Source organism: Babylonia areolata, chromosome 18, assembly GCF_041734735.1.
Source record: "Babylonia areolata isolate BAREFJ2019XMU chromosome 18, ASM4173473v1, whole genome shotgun sequence".
NCBI classification, from domain to species: Eukaryota; Metazoa; Mollusca; class Gastropoda; order Neogastropoda; family Buccinidae; genus Babylonia; species Babylonia areolata.
The window spans coordinates 69396174-69421173 of NC_134893.1; the positions used below are offsets into that span (position 1 = coordinate 69396174).

Here is a 25000-nt window from a genome sequence, read left to right on the forward strand (position 1 = left end):
GTGTGTGTGTGTGTGTGCTGGAGACTTCACATCGATTCCACGTGTGTGTGGAGGGGGGTGGTGGTGGGTGTGTGTGTGTGTGTGGTTGTCTCAATGAAGAGGGAGCTGTCAACTGGAATGTACACACGTTTGAGAACGGTATGGATGTTTTCATTGCTCACTTGTTTCCTATTTGGTGTTTTGAGTTGTTGTTTTGGGGAGGTGTGTGTGTGTGTGTGTGTGTGTGTGTAAAAGCGCAGGGCTTAGTACAAACTGCTATCAGTTTCAGTTTAACCTACTGTTATTTGATTGTTTTTTTTCCCCATTCCCACTGAACGGTATTACGCTGTCTTGTTTGTCCCGTTGCTTTCAACACACTGCTATCGAGTGATTTTCGGGTGTTTCTTTTCCCCCCTACACTATCGGACACCAGTATTTGTAGGGTGCTAATTCTAACTTTTATCTTTTTGCGATTACTCAGTCTCAATACGCTGGTATTTACAAGCCCATGACAGATTAACTTCCACCTATTTCTTTTGTTTTTATGGGGTTTTTTTTGTTATTGTTGTCGTTGTTTTTGTTTTCCTACCATATACATTTGGCTACTTGGAGGCAGGCTGATTGATTTTTTTCCTGATATTTTCACACACTGGTATTTACAGGACTATCACCACTGTTAACTCACTCAGTACGGCCAGTCCTCTCTTCTCCTCTACACAGACCCCTCGGATGTCCAGTGGGTGTCTCAATAACCCAACCTTTAGCTTCCGTCGTCAGAATTGTGGTATTCTTTGTCAACATTCACCTCTTCAGTATAAGAGCCTTCCGCTTGCAATATTTTGATCATGGTAATTGGGGTGAAACGCTGTTAACGTCGTCTCTTTCACCGTTCGTATGGAGAGAGTTAAAGGGGCGCAGTTGGCGGAGCAGGTAAGGCAACAGCAACTGCTATTCCTCCAGCGTTCACCAACGATCGTCAGTGTCCTTGTGTTCTTGGGAAAAGGTTCATTTTACTCCCCATTTTCCTCGTCTCCGCCCAGGTGTTAACTCTCTCCATACGAACGGCGAAAGAGACGACGTTAACAGCGTTTCACCCCAATTACCATGATCAAAATATTGCAAGCGGAAGGCTCTTATACTGAAGAGGTGAATGTTGACAAAGAATACCACAGTTCTGACGACGGAAGCTAAAGGTTGGGTTATTCAGACACCCACTGGACATCCGAGGGGTCTGTGCAGATGAGAAGAGAGGACTGGCCATACTGAGTGAGATAATGGGTCATCTGATTTCCGGTCGGGAAAGGTTAAAACGGAGGTGGTATTGAGGATTGGTCCCTGCCTTACTATTTTGAGCCTCAGACATACATAGTACATGATATGACTGTCCGTCCGTCTGTCTGTCTGTCTGTCCGTCATATTCTCTCTCTCTCTCTCTCTCTCTCCCTCTCTGTTTCTCTATGTTGTAATCGAAACGAAACGAAAAAAATAAAAATTTGGTTTCGTTTCGTTTCTACGTTGTAATCTTTAGCCACCTGCTGTTTACTGAACGTCTGTGAAACACTCGCTTGGGGAGTTGATTTACTTGACCACTTATTCACCATCTATCCTGATTTTTTTTTTTTTTTTTGGGGGGGGGGGGGGGGGGGGGGGGGAGGGGGGGGGGGGGATGGGAGGGGAGCAGATTGTGTCGGACATGGAGAGGAGAGGGCAATATTAATTTGACATGAGCGTTCAGCTTCTCCTACTTCTCTATCTCTTTCTCCCTCCCCCTCTCTCTCTCTCCCTCTCCTTTCCATTGCCCCTGTTTACACCCCCGCCCTCATCTCTCTCCCTCTCTCTCTCTCTCCTTGCCTCCCTCACCCCCCCTCTCTCTCTCTCTCCTTTTATCTCTCTCCCTACCTTCCTTACCCCCCCCCCCTCTCTCCTTTCTCCTCTCTCCCCCCCCTCTCTCCTTTTCTCCCTCTCTCCCTGCCTCCCTCACGCTCTCTCTATATATATACCCCCCCCTCTCTCTCTCCTTTTCTCTCTCTCCATGCCTCCCTCACTCTCTCTATATATATATACTCCCCCCTCTCTCTCTCTCCTTTCTCTCTCTCTCTCTCCCTGCCCCCCTCACTCTCTCTCTCTATATATATACTCCCCCCCTCTCTCCTTTTCTCCCTGCCCCCCTCACTCTCTCTATATATATATACTCCCCCCCTCTCTCTCTCTCCTTTTCTCTCTCTCTCTCTCCCTGCCTCCCTCACTCTCTCTCTCTATATATACTCCCCCCTCTCTCTCTCTCCTTTTCTCTCTCTCTCTCTCCCTGCCCCCCTCACTCTCTCTCTATATATATACTCCCCCCTCTCTCCTTTTCTCCCTCTCTCCCTGCCCCCCTCACTCTCTCTCTATATATATACTCCCCCCCTCTCTCCTTTTCTCTCTCTCTCTCCCTGCCTCCCTCACTCTCTCTCTATATATATACTCCCCCCTCTCTCTCTCTCCTTTTCTCCCTCTCTCCCTGCCCCCCTCACTCTCTCTCTATATATATACTCCCCCCCTCTCTCCTTTTCTCTCTCTCTCCCTGCCTCCCTCACCCCCCCTCTCTCTCTCTCTCTCCTTTTCTCTCTCTCCCTGCCTCCCTCACCCCCCCTCTCTCTCTCTCCCTGCCTCCCTCATCCCCCTCTCTCTCTCTCCCTGCCTCCCTCATCCCCCCCTCTCTCTCTCTCCTTTTCTCCCTCTCTCCCTGCCCCCCCTCTCTCTCTCTCTCCTTTTCTCCCTCTCTCCCTGCCTCCCTCACTCTCTCTCTCTCTCTATCCTATCACTCTCTCTCCTCTTCTCCCTGCCTCCCTCACTCTCCCTCTCTCTATCCTATCACTCTCTCTCCTCTTCTCCCTCTCTCCCTCACTCTTTCTATCCTATCACTCTCTCTCCTCTTCTCCCTCTCTCCCTCACTCTCTCTCTCTCTCTATCCTATCACTCTCTCTCCTTTTCTCTCTCTTCTCTCCAAGTCTTTTTTTTTTCTTTCAGTTCCTTTTGTTCTTTTCCATCTTTGCTCCATTTCCTCTCTCTCCCTCTCTCTCCTTTTCTCGATTTTATTTCACGCGGATCCTTACCTCCCTGAAGGAAAGAGAGGAGGAAGGAGAGAAAGAAGATGATCCGAGTGGGAGAGAGGTGAAGTTTTTATTGGAAGCTCAAGGTGGGGGAAGTGTGAGCATCGATTTTTTTTTGCCCCCCTCTCTCTTTTCTTGGAACCTCCTGCTTCAGCTTATGTTTTATGTGATGGGGTGTGTGTGTGTGAGTGTGTGTGTGAGAGAGAGAGAGTGTGTGTGTGTGTGTAGGGGGGTATGTGTGTGTGTGTGTTGGGGGGGGAGGGTTGCTTGTATCTATGTGTTTGTGTTGTGTATCTGTATTTCTGTCTCTGTGTGTGCGGTGTATGTGTGTGTGTGTGTGCGGGTGGGTGGATGTGTGTTGTGTATCTGTGTTTCTTTCTCTGTGTGTGTGTGTGTTGTGTGCATGCGTGCGTACGTGCGGATGTGTATGTGCGTGCGTGCGTGCGTGCGCGTGTGTGTGTATGTGTGTTTGCGTCCGCACGTGCGTGTGTGTGTGTGTGTGTGTGTGTGTTGAAGAGGGTTATTCATTTTAGTCGTGTTGCTGCCTTGCGCGAAATATCTTGGTAATGATGGAACAACTGTTGTGTTTTCCCCTCGACAATTACTGTTTTGTCCACTCCTCATTATTTTTGCCAGCATTGTTCCAACATCCTGCTCTTATTCCCTATACACACAAGCGCAACTCACATGTGTACATCTTCATTGAGGCGCGCGCGCGCACACACACACACACACACAAACTTATGCATATGCACACACCCATTTACGCATACACACGCGCGCGCGCACTCACACATACACACCACACACTAAAACTCCTGTCAGCAGATTGAGATCGAGATTGATCGAGATTGACGACCTCCAGGCTGATTTTCGTGAAAGGCCAAGGTTTTCTTTTTTCTGCGCATCAGTGGGAGGTCGTTCACATGTAGCAGGATCGCCCAGGACTGTTGTTCTCGGTTTGCCGTTGAGATGTATTGTGTGATTGTTTGTTGGGGCTCTGTCAATCAATTGTGGGTGTGGCGCTCATCTGCGAGTGGTGTAATTGTGTGTGTGTGTGTGTGTGTGTGTGTGTAAGAGAGAGAGAGAGAGAGAGAGAGAGAGAACTAAGAACTGTTTTCATGTAAGGCCACCGACCCGTATACATAATGAATGCACGTACTACACACACACACACACATGCGCGCGCGCGAAAACCAAACCTTCAGTTGGGTGAACAACAAAATGAGAGATGTTGATGATGCTTTATTGAAGAAACACATAAGGTTCATTTCAATGGGGAGCTGGGGAATAGGTCATTCAGCGTTAAAAAAGACAAGAAAAAAAAAGAAATAATTTTCAAGTGGACAGAAACAAAATGAGATAGAGAGAGTGTGTGCATACTCTGTCGATCGTTACGCACTATTGGGTGTGGCTGGTGTTATTTTGGATTAGCTGCGTCAATATGTAGAGAAATAACGTCAGAAAATGTAAATTATTCAATGTTATTAGGCGTGTGTGTGTGTGTATATATATATATATATATGGGGAGAGAGAGAGAGCGTTAAAAAAAAGAATCAGAAAATATTAATCATTTAAGCTTATTAGGCATGCAGTCATTCGGATGAAACGATAAACCAAGGTCCCGGTGTGCAGTATGCACTTAGCGCACGTAAAAGAACCCACGGCAACACCAACAAAAAAAAGTTGTTCCTGGCAAAATCCACTTCGATAGGAAAAACAAATAAAACTGCACGCAGGAAAAAATACAAAAATAAAAATGGGTGGCGCTGCAGTGTAGCGACGCGCTCTCCCTAGGGAGAGCAGCCCGAATTTCACACACAGAAATCTGTTGTGATAAAAAGAAATACAAAATACAAAACATACAATATATACAATTTTTTTTGTACGCGTGTGTGTGTGTGCGAGTGTGAGTGAGAATCTCTCCCAGGTCAAACGGCCCTTCTGGAATCAAAGAGTCTCGACACGCTCTCCCTGGGAAGAGCAGCCCGAATTTCACACACAGAAATCTGTTGATAAAAAGAAATACAAAACACTCTCTCTTCCCACCCCCCCTCTCTCCACCCAACCCACTCTCTCCTCCCACCCCTCTCTCCTCCCACCCCTCTCCCCTCCCACCCCCCCTCTCTCCTCCCACCCCTCTCCCCTCTCTCTCCTCTCTCCTCCCACCCCCCCTCTCTCCACCCACCCCCTCTCCCCTCCCACCCCCCCTCTCTCCACCCACCCCCCCTCTCCCCTCCCACCTCTCCACCCCCTCCCACCCATCTCCCCTCCTCTCCACCCCCTCTCCCCTCCCTCTCTCCTCCCACCCCCTCTCTCCTCCCACCCATCTCCCCTCTCTCCTCCCCTCTCTCCTCCCACCCCTCTCCCCTCTCCACCCCCTCTCCCCTCCCCTCCCCCCTCCCCTCCCACCCATCTCCCCTCTCTCCTCCCCTCTCTCCTCTCCACCCCCTCTCCCCTCTCCACCCATCTCTCCTCTCTCCTCCCCTCTCTCCTCCCACCCATCTCCCCTCTCTCCTCTCTCCTCCCCTCTCTCCTCCCACCCCCTCTCTCTCCTCTCCACCCCCTCTCTCTCCTCTCCACCCCCTCTCTCCTCCCACCCCCCTCTCTCCTCTCCTCCCCACCCCCTCTCTCCTCCCACCCCCTCCCACCCATCTCCCCTCTCTCCTCCCCTCTCCCCTCTCCACCCCCTCTCTCCTCCCACCCATCTCTCCTCTCTCCTCCCCTCTCTCCTCCCCTCTCCCCTCTCTACCCCCCTCTCTCCTCCCCTCTCTCCTCCCTCCTCCCCTCTCTCCTCCCACCCCCTCTCTCCACCCCCTCTCTCCTCTCCACCCCCTCTCTCCTCCCCCTCTCTCCTCCCACCCCTCTCTCCTCTCCACCCCTCTCCCATCTCTCCTCTCCACCCCCTCTCTCCTCCCACCCCTCCCTCCTCTCCTCCCTCCTCTCCACCCCCTCTCTCCTCCCACCCCTCTCTGTCCTCTCCCCCCTCTCTCCTCCTCTCCTCCCTCCTCTCCACCTCTCTCCTCCCACCCCTCTCTGTCCTCTCCCCCCTCTCTCCTCCCACCCCTCTCTCCTCCCACCCCTCTCCCCCCTCTCTCTCCTCACCCCTCTCCCCCCTCTCTCTCCTCTCCACCCCCCTCTCCCCTCTCTCCTCCCACCCCTCTCCCCTCTCACCCTCCCCTCTCTCCTCCCACCCCCTCCCCCATCTCTCCACCCCCTCTCTCCTCCCTCCCCTCTCCTCCCTCCCCTCTCAACCCCCTCTCTCTCCCCTCTCAACCCCCTCTCTCCTCTCCACCCCCTCTCCCATCTCTCCTCCACCCCCTCTCTCCTCCACCCCCTCCCACCCCTCTCACCCTCTCTCCTCTCTCCACCCCCTCTCACCCTCCCCCTCTCTCCTCCCACCCCTCTCCCCTCTCTCCTCCACCCCCTCTCTCCTCCACCCCCTCCCACCCCTCTCACCCTCCCCCTCTCTCCTCTCCACCCCCTCTCTCCTCCATCCCCTCCCACCCCTCTCACCCTCCCCCTCTCTCCTCTCCACCCCCTCTCTCCACCCCCTCTCCCCTCTCTCCTCCCACCCCTCTCCCCCCTATCTCCATCCCCCCTCTCTCCTCCCACCCCTCTCTCTCTCTCTCCATTTCCCCCCTCTCTCTCCACCCTCTCTCTCCATCCCCCTCTCTCCTCCCACCCCCCTCCTCCCACCCCATCCCCCCCTCTCTCCTCCGACCCATCTCTCCTCTCTCCTCCCCTCTCTCCTCCCACCCATCTCCCCTCTCTCCTCCCCTCTCTCCTCCCACCCCCTCTCTCCTCTCCACCCCCCTCCCACTCCTCTCCACCCCCTCCCACCCCTCTGAGCCTCTCTCCTCCCACCCCTCCACCCCCTCTCTCCTCCCACCCCTCTCTCCTCCCACCCCTCTCTCCTCTCCACCCCCTCTCTCCTCTCCTCCCACCCCTCTCCCATCTCTCCTCTCCACCCCCTCTCTCCTCCCTCCCCTCCCCTCTCTCTCCCCTCTCAACCCCCTCTCTCTCCCCTCTCAACCCCCTCTCTCCTCCACCCCCTCTCCTCCCACCCCTCTCCCATCTCTCCTCTCCACCCCCTCTCTCCTCCCACCCCTCTCTCCACCCTCTCTCCCCTCTCCCCCCCCCCCCCCCCACCCCTCTCTCCTCTCCACCCCCTCTCCCTCCTCTCCACCCCCTCTCCTCTCCACCCCCTCTCCTCCCTCCTCTCCACCTCTCTCCTCCCACCCCTCTCTGTCCTCTCCCCCCTCTCTCCTCTCCACCCTCCCACCCTCTCTCCTCTCTCCACCCCCTCTCACCCTCCCCCTCTCTCCTCCCACCCCTCTCCCCTCTCTCCTCTCCACCCCCTCTCTCCTCCACCCCCTCTCCCCCCCCTCTCTCCTCTCCACCCCCTCTCCCCTCTCCACCCTCCCACCCCTCTCACCCTCCCCCTCTCTCCTCCCACCCCCTCTCCCTCTCTCCTCTCCACCCCTCTCCCCTCTCTCCTCTCCTCTCCACCCCCTCCTCTCCACCCACCCCTCTCTCCTCCCACCCTCTCCCCTCTCTCCTCCCCCCTCTCTCTCCTCCCACCCCTCTCCCCCCTCTCTCTCCTCCCACCCCTCTCCCCCCTCTCTCTCCTCTCCACCCCCTCTCCCCTCTCTCTCCTCTCCACCCCTCTCCCCTCTCTCCTCCCACCCCTCTCTCCTCCCACCCCTCTCTCTCTCTCTCCATTTCCCCCCTCTCTCCATCCCCTCTCTCTCTCCACCCTCTCTCTCCATCCCCCCTCTCTCCTCCCACTACTCTCCATCCCCCCTCTCTCCTCCCACCCCATCCCCCCTCTCTCCTCCCACCCCTCTCTCCATCCCCCCTCTCTCTCCATCCCCTCTCTCTTCCCACTACTCTCCATCCCCCCTCTCTCTCTATCCCCCCTCTCTCTCCACCCCTCTCCATCCCTCTCTCTCCATCCCCCTTCTCTCTCTCCCCCCCCCCCTCTCTCTCCAACTCGATTTTCCTATCCCTCTTTCTCAATAAGCTAAACAAACACACAACAATTTCTGCTGGCTATGTGCGAGTGTGTGTTTGCTTGTGTGTGCACAGGCTTATTTGAAAATGGCAAGCACAGGCCTTGTTCGTATAAGGTAAGTCGTACTGGAATGCTTGTGTATTTTGTGTGTGTGTGTGTGTGTGTGTGTGTGTTATCTTTTATTGTAAACTCTAAGAGCTACTGTATGGGAGGTGGTTGTCTATACTGTTACTGTTAATATGTTAGTAGAAGTAGTAGTGGTGGTGGTGGTAGTAGTAGTAGCAGCAGCTGTAGAAGAAGTAATAGCAGCAGCAGTAGTAACAGCAGCAGAAGCAGCAATAGTCGTGGTCGAAGTAGTAGTAGTAAAAACGTACATGAAAAAGGCCGAAATATCCAGACAGTGGTAAAAACCAAAGATAAACACATCAAAAAGAAAGAAAAAAATATATAGATCCACACACACACACACAGAGCAGAAGCAGCATCACACGGATGAGTAACTCCCCCCTCCCCTTCCCCACCCCCAAAAACTTTCCCTTTTGTTGACTTCAGGAACGGCCCATCTCATCCGAGACACTTTTATTTCATCCTCTCAAACAGCCCCACTTACGCTGTCGTCTCACAGAGTTTTGATTCATTACACAATTTTACACAGGATTCGTCGACGAGACGACATCCAATAATAAGACAGAAAGCCAGAGAGAAGGTGGATTGATTGTTACGGAAAGTGGGACTGGAAAATGAATGAAATCCCGAAACTACCACAAGGAATTCATTCATTCATTTTGCCCATCGCTCCTGGTGGAGCATAGGCCATCAACGACCCCTCGCCATCGCACTCTGTTCTGGGCTGTTCTGGCCACTCCAGTCCAGTTGGTCCCTTGCTGCTTCAGCTCTGCCTCGGTATCTCGCCTCCAGCTGTTGCGAGGCCGGCCTCTCTTCCTCTTTCCCTGCGGGTTCCAGGCCAGGGCTTGGCGTGTGATGCTGGACACTGGCTTCCTGAGGGTGTGTCCGATCCAGCCCCACTTCCTCCGTAGTATCTGCTTGGCCACTGGTTCCTGTCCCGCTCGCTCCCACAGATCTTCGTTTCGGATCTTCTCCTGCCATCGGATCTTGTAGATGCGCCTCAGACAGGTGTTGAAGAATGTCTGAATCTTCTGCTGCATCGTCTGTGTTGTCCGCCATGTCTCGCATCCATAGAGCAGAATTGACTTCACAATGGACCTCAAGGAATAGAGAAGAAAAAAAATCACAAAGGGGGTAAGGGGGACACCACCACCGCGATATAGCTTGACAGACTCGTGGAGTTTCATGCTCCGATTCATTTCTCTGTCTGTCTCTCTCTGTCTTTCCCTGATTAACCTGATATGTACACAGTTGCTTTGTTTAAATCTTTATATCCATAAGTGATAAACCTGATATGTGCATAGTTGCTTTGTTTAAATCTTTATTTCCATAAGTGATATTATAATCAGTCTCTTCACATACCCCTTAAAGAGGGGCCTAGCCCTACAACGAATAAACCGTCTGAATCTGAATATCTCTCTCTCTCTCTCTCTCTCTGTGTCTTTGTCTCTCTCTCTGTTTCCGTCTCTCTGTCTGTCTGTCTGTCTGTCTCTATCTGTCTCTCTCTCTCTCTGTCTCTCTCTAATGCTCCTGATAAACCTGACATATCCGTAGTTGCACTGTTTAAATCTTTATGCCTATAGAACAGAAAATGTCTTTATTACCAAGTGTACCGGGGTCACAAGGAATATTGATTACTGATATTATAATCATTGTCTGTTGACACTCCCCCTTCATGAGAAGGGCCTTGGCCTGAAATGAATACACCATTTGACTCTGAATCTGAATCATCTGTGCGTGTGTGTGTGTGTGTGTGCGTGCGTGTGTGTGTGTGTTAGTCGTGTCCACGACTGTGACCATCAGAACAGCAGGGGAGGCAACTGCTGTCCCAACTAATCTGGGCTAGAGTTGTCGGACCATAGTGAGAGAGGGAATGCGGATACTCAAAATGCCATTGATATCCCTGAGGGGGTGTACAGAGGGAGGGAGGGAGAGGAGGAGAGAGAGGGGGGGGGACATAGACAGAAACAGGCAGACACAGACAGAGCGAGTGAAGAAGAAGAGACAGACACAGACCAACAGAGAGAGAGACAGACAGACAGTGAAAGAGAGATTATTTCTGTCTTCCCTCAGTCTAGTCACGCTCCAGTCACTCCCATCCCGTCCTCAATGAACTGCCCAGCCTAGTCTCCATCGATCGCACACCACCAGTCAACACACTACATCACTGGTCCTCCTGTCAAAGACAGAGAGAGAGGGGGGGTGAGAAAGACAGGTAGAGACACAGAGAGACAGACATAGAGAGAAAGAAAGAGAGGGGGGGGGGGAGATAGAAAAAGGGAGAGAGAGAGAGAGAAGGGGAGGTGAGAGAGACAGACAATAATTGTGGGGGGAAAGAAAGAAAGAGAGGGGGGAGATAGAGAGAAAAGGGGGGGGGGGGCACAGACACAGAGAGGAAGAGAGAGATCAGGAGAGAGAGAGACAGAGAGGAAGAGAGAGAGGGGGAGAGAGACACAGAGAGGAAGAGAGAGAAGGGGGAGACAGAGAGAGACAGACACAGAGAGGAAGAGAGAGAAGGGGGAGACAGAGAGAGACAGACACAGAGAGGAAGAGAGAGAGGGGGGAGACAGAGAGAGACAGACACAGAGAGGAAGAGAGAGAAGGGGGAGACAGAGAGAGACAGACACAGAGAGGAAGAGAGAGAGAGGGAGAGAGAGACACAGAGAGGAAGAGAGAGAAGGGGGAGACAGAGAGAGACAGACACAGAGAGGAAGAGAGAGGGGGGGAGACAGACACACACACACACACACACACACACAGAGGAAGAGACAGACACAGAGAGGAAGAGAGAGGGGGAAGACAGAGACAGACAGCAAGGGAGAGAGAGGGGGGAGGGACGGACAGAGACAGACAGACAATCAGAGAGACAGGGAGACTCAGTTTCAGTCTCTCAAGGAGGCGTCACTTCGCTCGGGAAAAAAAAAAAAATCATGCACATCTGCTAGGCAGATGCCTGACCAGCAGCATAACCCAGCTCGCTTAGCCAGGCCTTCGGTGCATGCCTATATATAATTGTGTGTCTATCAGAGTGGATTTCTTTTTACAGAATTTTTTCCAGAGGACAAAACTCTTGTTGCCATGGGTTCTTTTTCAGTGCGCCACAACAAAGTGCGTGCTGCACGCGGAGTTCGATCTATCGTCTCATTCGAATGACTGAAGACACTCGGTTTGATTTCCCAGTCCAAGTTGGGAGGAAGGGCGAGAACGGGATTCGAACCCAGACCCTCGCCGAACTCTGTGTCCGTGGCAGATGAGCCGTCTTGGGGGAGAAACAGAGAGAGAGGAGACAGGATCAATGCTGCAGTCACTCAATCCCTACTTCAGCTACTCTGCTTCCTACTCCCCCCCCCACACACACACACACACACACACCCCCCCCCCTCCCTCAGCATTCTGCTTGGCACTTTCGTCTCTGCAAAAAGGGATTTAGGTAGGTGTGTGTGTGTGTGTGTGAAGGCTGCATACATTCACCGGTGTTAAACCTCTGACGAGAGATGCGTGTATGGGGTTTTTGGGAGAGTATGTGTGTGTTGGGAAGGGCGGGGGGGGGGTCGTTCTGTATATCTGTGACTTGACTTGATTTATTGTCATAAAATCCGGAAGGATTAATAGACACAACAAAGAACAAAAGGAACAAAGAAATAAACGGTCATCTAATACGCATGCAGTGAAATAGACACTTGCATAGCGCCTACCTTCGATCGGAGACCAAGCTCTGAGCGCTTTACAAACACGGGGACATTTGCACAACAGGCTGCCTACCTGGGTAAAGCCGACTACCATTGGGCGCTCATCATTCGTTTCCCGTGTTATTCAATCAGAATTCAGGCACGCACACATACACAGTCAGACAGACGTGTAATATTTTACGTGTATGACTCTTTTTTTTTTGTTTATTTACCCCGCCATGCAGGCAGCCACACTCCGTTTTCGCGGGTGTGCATGCTGGGAATGTTCTTGTTTCCATAACCCACTGAATGTTGACATAGACTGCAGGATCTTTAACAGCGTGTCATATGCAGGTCTGCTTGTGCCTGAACCCCCTTCGTGTATGTGTTGACACGGGTGATCGACACATCTCCACCCTTTACTCACCAGGCGCCGTTACCGAGATTCGAACCCGGGACCCTCAGACTGGGAAGTCCAACGATTTAACCACTCGGTCAAGTTTGCTCAGGGAGAAGGTCTTGCTCCAGGCAAGGTGGTGATGTGGTTCGACGGGTGGGTCAGTCTGGTGTCCTGTTGAGGGTCCTGGCGGCAGCGCATACCCCCCTTACAGGTAAATAATCTGGAGGCATCTTTTGCAGTTGAAAGGCGTTCTGGGTTCCGGGTTCAATTCTGAAACAAGGCGAACAAAACAGGACTGGTTTTTCTGGGAGGAAATACAGGAGAGGAGGATGGAGAGAGAGAGGAAGAGAGAGAGGAAGAGAGGGGGGAGAATGGGAGAAAGAGAGGAAGGGGGGGGAGAGAAAGAGGAGGAGAAAATGATGGGGGAGAGAGGGGGGGAGAGAGGAGGAGAAAATGATGATGGGGGAGAGAGGGAGGGGGGAGAGAGGGGGAGAATGATGGGGGAGAGAGAAAGAGGGGGTGAGGGGGAGACAGAGAGAATTGTGGTGGAGAGGGAGAGACAGAGGGGGGGGGGGGGGGGGGGAATCCCAAAAAATGCAGCACACAGAAGCGAGCGATCGTGCTTTTTTCTCTCTGGTCCTACGCTGAGAGGTCTGTTGTCCTGCCACACAAGGAATCCGCGCGGTCTTTCAAGGCGAACCCAGGGTCTTGCTGCTCAAATGGAGGGAATCCACACTAATGCGTGGGCTGAGCTACATGAAACATGTGTGGGAGGGGCGCGGGGGGTTGGGGAGTGGTGAAAGGAGGAGAAGGGTAGAGATGTGTGGAGGTGGTGGTCTTGGACATGTGGAGGAGAGTGTTGGAATCATCGAGGTCGTCGCGTTCTCTAACGCGTGCGTTGTTGGGGGGCCGGGAGGTCTGATGTGTGTAAGCGTGTGTCACCCAACAGAGAGAATTTTTTTAAATACGACTCTAAATTCTGGAGACACGCGTGCGCACTCTGAAACACACACACACACACACACTGAGACACGCACACATGCGCACGGGCCGGAAGAGAACCCTGTGTGCTTGTGGGCGCGCACGCGGATATGTATGTGTGTGATTCTGTCGATGAGTGAGTGTGCGTGCGTGAATGAGACAGAGGATGAGCGGTGGTAGTAATTAGGGTCAGTCATTCAAGAAGCAACCCGTCACTTTTCTTACTTCCCAACAGGAAAGTGATACAAATGCACACCGTGATTAAATCCCCTCTCTTCACCCCACCTCCCCCCTGTCCTCTATCCCCCCGCCCCCCCCCCCTCTCTAGTTCCTCCGCAGTCTCTTGTATCAGTCAATCCAACAGCCTGGATCTCATTTCAACACCCCCAACGAACAGGTGATGAATGGGTTCAGTGGTTTGTGTTCCACAGGGGTGAACGTATTCTGTGTGTGGGAATGAAACCTTGCGTTTTACGTTCGTTCGTTCATTTGTTTCTGTTTCAGTCTGTCACGGAGGCGTCACTGCGCTCGGACACGTCCATATACGCGACTCCACATCTACTTAGCAGATTCCTGGCCAGCAGTATAAACCCAACGCCCTTAGTCAGGCCTTGAGTGCATGTCACTGGAGTGGGTTCCTTCTATGGAATGTTGCCATGGGTTATGTTTTAGCGCGCAAAGCATGACATGGGGCTTGACGTCTAAGTTTGATTCTCCTGGTCATGTTTGGTGCATATCTGTTATGCATGTTTTACATTTATTTGCTTATTTATCATTGTTGTCTTTTTTATTTATGTACGCTTATAGTTGACTTCATCAAGTTTTTGCGCCTCATACATATTATTATCAGTAGTAGTAGTACTTTATGTATTTATCCTCTCTCTCTCTCAAGGCCTGACTAAGCGCGTTGGGTTACGCTGCTGGTCAGGCATCTGCTTGGCAGATGTGGTGTAGCGTATATGGATTTGTCCGAACGCAGTGACGCCTCCTGGAGCTACTGAAACTCTCCTGTCAAATTTGAGAGAAAGGGAACGGACTGGGATATTCGGACCTGGTAGAGGAGGAATTTTTGTTTAATGCCCCGTCACACATATCGGTGATTGGAGACATTTTGTTAAAGTATTTATGAGTACATCTGAGTATTATCGGTCAGAAGGGGTGGGAGATGTGGATGAATGGAGGGTTGGGGGAAACTGGGCAAATGAGGGTAAAAATGTGGGTGAAATTTGGAAGAAAAAACAAAAACCTCTAAATAGTTACAGGAAATTACTTAAAGGACTTCGTAAAAGAGAAGTCGTTAAACTGACAAGCGAAACAACTGATAATGAATGCAAAAAGTCAAAAGTTCTCAGTCACTTGTGAAGACACACTTTCGTGACCTGGTAGATAAGCAAGCGTCTTTACCATTCTGCCGTCCCTCTTCGGAAGCTCTGCGTTTGTCCACTGTCAGTGACATCACACTGGTCACACAGTGGATTAGGCGGCCGGGTGGAGGAGAAGGGAAGTGTGACTGTACTGAGCAGATGTCCTGAAGGACTATGCAACAATACACCCACACCCACCCACCCACACGACGTTATACGAACATGAGCATGTATGGGAGATTTTTAAAAACCACCCCGCCAATCAGTTTTAAAGGTTAAAAGTTCATGCAAGACTGTTTTCTTGCTGCCACTTCTTTGTGAAAACCGAAGACATCTGGGCTTGGATTTATCATTATTCCCTCTCTCCCTCCCACCTCACCCCCTCCTTCCTTCACCCCCCCCCCCCCCCAACCCTCTCTCTGTCTCCCCATCCCTCTCTCTCTCTCTCTCCCCCCGTCCCTGTCTCTCTCCCTCTCTCTCCCCCCGTCCCTGTCCCTCTCCCTCTCTCTCCCCCCGTCCCTGTCTCTCTCTCTCTCTCTCTCTCCCCCCGTCCCTGTCTCTCTCTCTCCCCCCGTCCCTGTCTATCTCTCTCTCCCCCCGTCCCTGTCTCTCTCTCTCTCTCCCCGTCCCTGTCTCTCTCTCTCTCTCCCCCCGTCCCTGTCTCTCTCTCCTCTGTCCCTGTCCCTGTCTCCCGTCCCTGTCTCTCTCTCTCTCCCCTCTCTGTCCCTGTCTCTCTCTCTCTCTCTCTCCCCTCTCTGTCCCTGTCTCTCTCTCTCCCCTCTCTGTCCCTGTCTCTGTCCCTGTCTCTCTCTCTCTCTCCCCTCTCTGTCCCTGTCTCTCTCTCTCTCCCCTCTCTGTCCCTGTCTCTCTCTCTCTCTCCCCTCTGTCTCTCTCTCTCTCCCCCCGTCCCTGTCTCTCTCTCTCTGCCCCCCCCCCCCCCCCCCCCCCCCGTCCCTCCTGTCTCTCTCTCTCCCGTCTCTCTCTCTCTCTCCCCCCGTCCCTGTCTCTCTCTCTCTCTCTCCCCCCCTCCCCCCCTGTCCCTCACTCTCTGCCCCTGTCCCTCTCTCTCCCTCCCTCCTCCCTCTCTATCTCTTCCTCCTTCCCTCCTTCCCCCCGCCCCTCTCTCTCTGTCTGTACCCCTTTCCTGCCCAGTTGCTTCTCTATAACTCTTTAAGTTCTTTATTTTGAGATCGATTCGTTTCTGACCATGGGCTGGAGGGGGTCTTTTGTCTTCTGACTGACTCACTGACAGACTGGACAGAGCCAGAGAGAGAACAGGAGCTGGGGAAAGCACACGAAAAGCGCGTTATTGTTTGGGTCACTCTGTGTGTGTGTGTGTGTGTGAGCGCAGGATTGGATTGCCGAGGTGGGCCAACAAGCATCGCGTCGTTGTTGTGTGGCGCACCAAAGTGTTATAAATCTTGTCATACTATGTCTGAGATGTCTATCGATTTTCGTGCTGTGCTGTGCTGTGCTGTGCTATGATGTGCTGTTGTGCGGTTCATACTCACAGACGCATTGACAACCGACTCGCATAGTTTGTTGTTGTTTTTTTACACGCGAGCCCCCCCCACCCCTCACACACAATTCAATGATGCGAATGAATGCTAATCCGTCGCTGGCATTAATTACAAACCAATGCATTTATAATTGTTGCCCCTGTGTGTGTGTGTGTGTGTGTGCGCGCGCGCGTGCGTGCGTGCCTCATACACACACACACACTCTGTCTCTGTCTGTAGTGTGTGAGTGTGTGTGTGCGCGTGCGTGCGTGCCTCATACACACACACACACACACACAGATAAAAACACACACACACACTCTCTCTCTCTCTCTCCCTCCCTCCCTCCCTCCCGACACAGACACGGAGAAGACAGACAGGTACATAGAGACTCAAAAAAGGAAGCCAGAACAATCCAGCTCCCTGTTACATCCCCCCCCAGCCCCTTGGTAACTTTTATTTTCTCCTTTTGCGATTTATCTATTCTTGAAAAGATTAAAACGACACTCTACGATCAAGCTGGCACTGTTCATGCAATGTTTCATAAGTTCAGTGTAATAACAAAATCATTGCATTAAGGATATACCCCGAATCTCTTTCCAGACCATGACGTCCCAAGATACCACTGACAAAATACAATCTATCAGGCAGAGTTACTGCAATGACAACCCCCCCGCCTTCCGGACATGAAGAATACATCAGGCACAGTTACTGCAATGACAACCCCCTCCTTTCCGGACATATGCAATACATCAGGCACAGTTACTGCAATGACAATCCCCTCCTTTCCGGACATATGCAATACATCAGGCACAGTTACTGCAATGACAATCCCCTCCTTCCGGACATATGCAATACATCAGGCACAGTTACTGCAATGACAATCCCCTCCTTCCGGACATATGCAATACATCAGGCACAGTTACTGCAATGACAATCCCCTCCTTCCGGACATATGCAATACATCAGGCACAGTTACTGTAATGAGAATCCCCCTTTTCGAATCTCTTTCCAGATCACGACATCCCAAGATACCATAGACTTTACTTGTCATACTACAATCTATCAAGCACAGTTACTGTAATTACAATTCATTGCAACAAGGATAACCCCAATATTCGTATCTCCGTCCAGAGAGTGAGATCCGGAGACATTATGGATGTGTACTGCACAATCAGTCAGGCACGGTTACCGCAACAATTCATTACAACATGGGTAACCCCCCCTTTTGGCATCTCTTTGCAGGTCATGAGGTCCCCAGACACCACGGACTTATCGAACTGCAATCTATCAAGCACAGTTACTGTAATGAAAATTGACTGCAAGGGTTAACCCTCCTTCAGTATATCTGTCCAGATCATGGAAATTTCATACTATAATCTATCTGGCACGGTTTATATAATTAATTCATCGTATTTCTTTCACGATCATGAGATCCCAGGATACCATGGACATCTCATACTACAATCGACAATGCACGGTTACTGTAATTACAGTTCATTACAACAAAGGTAACCCCCCCTTTGCTGTCTTCTCTCTTTGCAGATCATGAGGTCCCGAGAGAACATGGACATCTCCCCCACAGAGGAAACCCCCCCGGACGACGACGGAGCCCGCTGGAGGGTTGTGGGGGACGGGAAGGGCAAGGAGGAGGAGGAGGAGGAGAAGCCGATGACCCTGCACCCCCACCACCGCCATCATCATAATCACAACCACCACCAATGTGACAACGTCAACAACAGCAGCAACAACAACAACAACAACAACAGCAGCAGCAGCAACAGCAGCAGCAGCAGTAGTACTACTCGGGCCAAACGAAGCCAAGCAAAACGAGGAGGGGATAGGGAGAGAGGAGGAGGAGGTGAGGGCGACACCACCAACACGAACACCACCATCCACCACCACCACCCTTACTCCCCTCCCTCCGATTCGGGTGTCAGCTCCAACTCGGAAGAGACCGTAGTAGTAGCAGCGACGACGACGACGACGGCGACGGTAGGAGAGAAGCGAGCCCGACTTTCCCATCATCACCACCACCATAATCACCACCACAACTCCTCCAAGAAGGCGACGACGAATTCGACGACGGCGGCAGCGGCGGCGGTGGTGGTAGCGCGACGCCGAAAGAACGCCGTCAGCGCCCGCGAGCGGAACCTCCGTCGCCTGGAGAGCAACGAGCGGGAGCGGCAGCGGATGCACACCCTGAACGACGCCTTCCAGGACCTGCGCGAGGTCATCCCGCACGTCAACCTCGACCGGAAGCTGTCCAAGATCGAGACCTTGACCCTGGCCAAGAACTACATCAAGGCCCTGACCAACGTGATTTGCGAGCTCCGCGGGGAGAGTCCTCCTTATCAGCTGGCTGCCGTGAAGGATAACTTGCAGCCTTCCTCCTCCTCCCCCTCCGCTGCCAACAAGAGTGACGACCACGACGAGGAGGAGGAGGAGGTGGAAGCCAGCGACGACAATGAAGGCGAGGAGGAGGAGGAGGAGGAGATGATGATGATGAGTGTGGAGTCCTCACAGCCGTCTTCATCTTCCCCGCACCTGGACAACTGTAGCAGTAGTGGCAGTGGTCCGGACGCTGTATCCTAAGGCCAGGACTCTTGTTGAGGTATGACGTTTAAAGATGAAAAAAAAAAAACACACACACAAAAGAAGAGTATACTGAGTGTGTTTCTTGCTTCTGTGGTGACCAGTTTGGGCGACGGCCTTTAGCAGCAAAGCCTGTGTGTGTTCCTTGTCAATCCTAATGCTCAAATCTTGTGTGGTGGGGCTCAGGACGAGGTGGTGTCAACGTGCGTTGATGATGATGACGACGAAGGTGTCTTGACCTCACGTGCTTGCCAAGCTATAAATAAATCATCATAATCATAATCACAATAATCATGATGATGATGTGCACGAGCTCAAAGAATGGAGAGGGAAAGGAATTAACCTTGTGACATCTTCTGTTGGATTCTGAGAGAGAATAATAATGATGATAATCACACCAAAAAAACCATGATGATGTGCACGAGCTCAAAGAATGGAGAGGGAAAGAAATTAACCTTGTGACATCTTTTGGATTCCCAGAGAGAAAATAATCTTTGAGGCATTTCCCGTTGGAGACCGACAGACAATAATGATCATCATCATCATCATAATCGTGATGATCATGTGCACGAGCTGAAACAATGGAGAGAGAAAGGAATTAACCTTGTGAAATCTTCTGTTGGATTCCGAGAGAGAGAGAAATAATCTTGTGCCATCTCCCTTTGGAGACCGACAGAGAATAATAATAATGATAATAGCAATCATAATAATCATGGGGATGTGCACGAGCTCAAAGGAAGGAGAGGGAAAGAAATTAACCCTGTGACATCTTCTGCTGCTGGATACCGAGAAAGGAAATAATGTTGTGCCACCTCCTAATCAGATACCGACCGAGAAGAATAATAATCAGAATCACGGTGATGTGCACCCAGCTCAAAGAATCTCTAGTGAGTGGAATTAACCTTGTGACATCTTCTGTTGGAAACCATGAAGGAAAACAACCTTCTGTCAGAGACCGACAGAGAATAATAATGATCATCATCATAATAATAATATATCTCTATTCATGGTAATGTGCACGAGCTCAAAATGGAGAGAGAAAGAAATTAACCCTGTGACGACATCTGTAGGATACCGACAGTGAATAACGACATTAATAATAATCAGTGTGAACAAGCTCCAACTAAGGGGTCGTGTGTCGACCAAGTACTTCAACATCAACCCCTCCAGAAACCGCGAGGGTGGGATGGCTGTCACTGCTCGAATGATGTAAGAAGTACAGTTTGACACACACAAAGAAATGTGCACAGGAATGTCTTCAAGGCCTGACTAAGCGCGTTGGGTTACGCTGCTTGGTCAAGGGCATCTGCTTGGCAGATGTGGTGTAGCGTATATGGATTTGTCCGAACGCAGTGACGCCTCCTCGAGCTACTGAAACTGAAACTGTACAGGAATACAGAACACGGAGACTATTCTCTTAAACCCTGATGTGCGTTTTCTTTTTTCTTTTTTTTTTTCTTTTTTTTTTTTTTAAAGAACAGAACGCGAAGCAACGGTAGGTGGCTGCGACTTTTCTTTTCTTCTCTATCAGAGGTTGAATGGTGTTACCCAAGGTGTGTCAAGCCCACAATGATCTTGTGACATCTTCTGTCGGATACGAAACACAGACAAAGAAAACGATCTTGTGACATCTGTTGGATCTTGTGACATCTTCTGTCGGATACGAGATACAAAGAAAATGATCTTGCGACATCTGTTGGATACGAGAGACAAAGAAATGATGATGTGACATCTTCTGTCGGATACCGAGAGAGAGAGAGAAATAGAAAACCATCTTGTGACATCCTCTGTTGGATACTGAGACAGTTAGACAATCTTTTGACATCTTCTGTCCGATACGAGACAAAGAAAATGATCCTGTGACATCTTCTGTTTGGATGCTGAAAGAGAGCAATAGAAAATGATCTTGTGACATCCATCCTCTGTCGATTACGAGAGAGAGAATTAGAAAATCATGTTGTGACATCTATTCTGTTGGACACCGAGAGAGGAGGAAAAGAAAATAATATTGTGACATCATCTGTCGGATACTGAGATGACGAAATAGAAAATCATCTTGTGGCATCCATCCATCCTCTGTCGGATACCGAGAGAGAGAAATAAAATAAAAAATAATAATAATATCATGAAATCCTCTGTCGGATACCGAGAGAGTAAGATAAACTCGTGACATCTTCTGTCGGATACCGAGAGAGGGAACAGAAACTCATCCTGTGACATCTGTTGGATACCAAGAGAGGGGGAAAAGAAAATAATATCGCGATATCTTCTGTTGGATACCGAGTTTGCGAAATAAAAAAATCATCTTGTGACATCTATTCTCTGTCGGATACCGAGAGAGAGAAATTAAAAAAATTAATAATAATATCATGAAATCCTCTGTCGGATACCGAGAGAGTAAGATAAACTTGTGACATCTTCTGTCGGATACCGAGAGAGTAAGATAAACTTGTGACATCTTCTGTCGGATACCGAGAGAGTAAGATAAACTTGTGACATCTTCTGTCGGATAACGAGAGAGTAAGATAAACTCGTGACATCTTCTGTCGGATACGAGTAAGATAAACTTGTGAAGTGTGACATCTTCTGTCGGATACGAGTAAGATAAACTTGTGACATCTTCTGTCGGATACCGAGAAAGTAAGATAAACATGTGACAGCTTCTGTCGGATACCGAGAGAGTAAGATAAACATGACAGCTTCTGTCGGATACCGAGAAAGTAAGATAAACATGTGACATCTTCTGTCGGATACCGAGAGAGGAAACAGAAACTCATCCTGTGACATCTGTTGGATACCAAGAGAGGGGGGAAAACAAAATAATATCGCGATATCTTCTGTTGGATACCGAGTTTGCGAAATAAAAAATCATCTTGTGACATCTATTCTCTGTCGGATACCGAGAGAGAGAGAAGCAGGAAATAATATCGTGACATCTTCTGTTAGATAACGAGACAAAGACAGGGTGTACTGTTGAGGAGATAAAAAGAAAGGGTTAACTGACAAAAAGCAACAAACCAACTGATGGTGGGGGGGGGGGAGTATACAATCGAAAAAAAAATAGGGACCTTATGTTCGGATCAATATTTTGTTGCTGTTTTGTTTCGTTTTGTTTTTGTTTTGTTTTGTTTATCCAAGTGATAAACATGGAAGAGACACTGCACCGCGACAACTTCATGTCCAAGACAATTTGATTGTGGGGGAAGAAAAGAAAACGGACAGTTCCAAAATCAATAATCCCATTTGGCCAGTGTGGTGCCGTTAGACTGTCTCTTCCCGTAATCAAGGGAAACATGCACACCCCTTTCGGAAGGTTTGTTTCCGCGAACAAAGGCCATCAAAAACATTCTACTAAGTCCTGGTGATAATAATTATCCGTTATGAATTATTAGGAATTATTATCACCACCACAACTACTACTGTTGTTGTTGTTGTTTGCTGTTGTTTATTCCTTCATTCATTCCGTCAGAAAAATATTCAAAATCCAGTCTGTTAAAGTTTTTTTTGTTTTGTTTTTTTAATAAAACACAACCGACATCCCCATTTGGAGCAAATCGGAACCAGCCCAGAATGTTACTGGGGTAAAAATCCTGTGTGGGGGTGTTGGTGGGATGGATTGGAGGGGTGGGGGGTTGTTTGACACTGTTACACCGTTTTGTTCGTGTCCGGTCGAAGTGATTGCGAGTGGTCACTCTTCAGTGAGGTCATTCTTCGACTGGAATGTGAAGTATGTAAGACCCAGTGTGTGGTTTGCCTTCAAAACGATGTGATCTGGTGTAACGAGTGCGTGAAACAGACTTGTGTTCTGTATCGTCTGTTCCTCTAACGACCAGATCAAAATGAAAACGGTAATAACACGCGAGGAGACTAGAAACCAAAAAAAATCATCTTTCCAAGAGTTCTGTGTCTTGGTAAGATACTGACCTGTTCACCAGAACGCATGGAACGCGATTCCATTTAACTTCAATTCTGCTAACTCCCCTTCTCTCCCCTAACCCCTACCCCCCTCAAATCCCCACACCCCCTGTGTGTGTGTGTGTGTGTATGTGCGTGCGTGCGTGCATGCACTCAAGTCCTCACTAAGCACGTTGGTTTATGATTCTGTCAGGCATCTGCCTAGCAGATGTTGTGTAGCGTATATATCGATTCGTCCCAACGTGGTGACGCCGCCTTGAGAAACTGTGGGAAAACTTCATACGAGTAAAAGCTAGAAGTGCAGCCCTCGAACGCATAAAGCACGAGAGAAAAGAGACACACAGACAGACAGAAATCCCCCCCCCCGAAAACGGAATATATCTGCCCATAAATAACATAAGGTATAAACGGCCATTCCGTGAAATATCCCACTATTACATACGTGTGGATATAAATTATTATGAGCTGCAGTCCACAAAACGCAGAAAAGCAAAGAGCAAACACCCCCGGAAACGGAATATGGCTGCCTATTACATGGCTGTTTACAAAGAGACATACGAATGAACGGGTGGCACATGCTACCCTCAAACACCGGGGAGAAAAAGACGAGATCGAGAGAGACAGAGACAGAGAGATGGAGAAAAGGGGGCGGGGGGGGGGAGAGAGAAAGTGAAGTGAGAGAGAGAGAGAGAGACACTGAACACTGAAACGTTTAATGTCATTAGCTGTAAAGCTCTAGTGACACGGCATGTACAAATCAGAACAAAAATGGTGCAAAACAAATAAAATGGAATGGAAAGGGAAAACATAACCAAAGTAAAACTAAGCGGCACTTTGGTATTTTGTCGTTTGCTTGAAAATGTCCATGTGGCAGGCGGGTACTGTGCTTGAAAATGTCCATGTGGCAGGCGGGTACTGTGCCTTTTTGCCCCCCCCCCCCCCCAGTCGTTCATCTCCAATGTTTGAACAGTACAGTACACAGGAAACAAAGTACATATTATAATCCGAATAAAAATTATCTAAGAGTGAGCTGTAAGAGAGTGAGACACAGAGAGAGAGAGAGAGAGAGAGAGAGAGCGCTATTCAGTCGCAAAAACTTCACCCACTCAGATATTTTCTTTTCCGTGGTTTCATTCTTTGTTCATTCTCCGCTCGGGAGAACAGCAACGCGGTTATCAGGAAGAAGAAGAACAGAAAAAAGAAGAAGAAGAAGAAGAAGAATCGAGAAAGAAAGAAAGAAAGATAGATATTTGCGGCACCGGAAGGGAAGCTGAGCGTCGTCAGCACGTATCATATTCACATCTGTCGTCATTCTGGTAGAGCAATTCCAGACATTTTCTACAGGAATGGCCACAAAGCAAGAGGAAAATTAGATATCCGTTTAAATCACACACCCACATACACGCTATGCGCATGAGTGCGCGCGCACAAACACACACACACGCATGCGCGCAAGCACGCACACACATACATACATACATACATACATACATACATACACGTGCGTGCGCCCACGCACGCGCACACACAGAATCGCGCATACGTGTACACACACACACACACACACACACACGAAGAGTAATGCGCACTTCTAAAAGCGATCTATTTTTGTCACCCTTAGGAAAAGAAGCAGTTTCGTTGTTGTTGTAGTAGTAGTAGCTGTTGTTTTCCCCGAGAAAAGGAAAAGGTGAACTTTTTGGAGTGCGTTTGCAGGCAATTAGCCGGAGTTTTATCTTGCATCAAACCAGCGTGCTTTATCTATCTATCATCATCAAACATAGCGTGTTTTATCCATCATCAAAAACTGCATATTGATTTTGTCCACCAGTTCCCCGACATTCTGATCTGCGCTCAAAGCTGCAGCACTCGCTCGCTCTCTCTCTCTCTCTCTCTCACACACCACACGCGCGCGCGCGCACACACACACACTCGCGCACACCACATGCACACACACACGCGCACATAGTGACATGCACTCTCGCGCACATGCACATACACACTCAAGTGACAAGCACGCACACACACACGCGCACGCACACACATACACACGCGCGCACACGCAAAGACACTTACACGCGCACGCACACACACACACACACACACACACGCGGGCACGCAAAGACACACATACACGCGCACACATACATAATACACACACAAACACGCGCACGCACACACACGCACATACACATACACAAGCGCGCATGCAAAGACACACAAACACACACAAAACACACACACACACACAGAGTCACAAACGTGATCAGGCTTCTGACGTCACAGACATCCATTTGAAATTGAGCTCAAGCGTTTCCAACGGCATTAATCAAGATAGCAGCAATGAATGATTGCCCTTGGTAATTA

General features: G+C 50.0%; 1 protein-coding gene and 1 long non-coding RNA gene across 2 annotated transcripts in view; both read left to right on the forward strand.

Moving 5' to 3' along the window:
- Window positions 1-17812, forward strand: part of LOC143292135 (uncharacterized) — a 147063-nt gene extending 129251 nt beyond the window's left edge. Inside the window, exon 4 of the long non-coding RNA XR_013056624.1 lies at window positions 17672-17812. This is a non-coding gene — a long non-coding RNA (uncharacterized LOC143292135). The remainder of the gene's footprint in view (window positions 1-17671) is intronic.
- A 165-nt stretch (window positions 17813-17977) lies between these two features.
- Window positions 17978-20130, forward strand: LOC143292334 (uncharacterized; the record flags this gene model as incomplete). Its single annotated transcript, XM_076602523.1, has 1 exon — window positions 17978-20130. A coding segment is annotated over one exon (744 nt), but the record flags the coding sequence as incomplete, so codon positions are not given.
- Between the last annotated feature and the right edge of the window lie 4870 nt (window positions 20131-25000).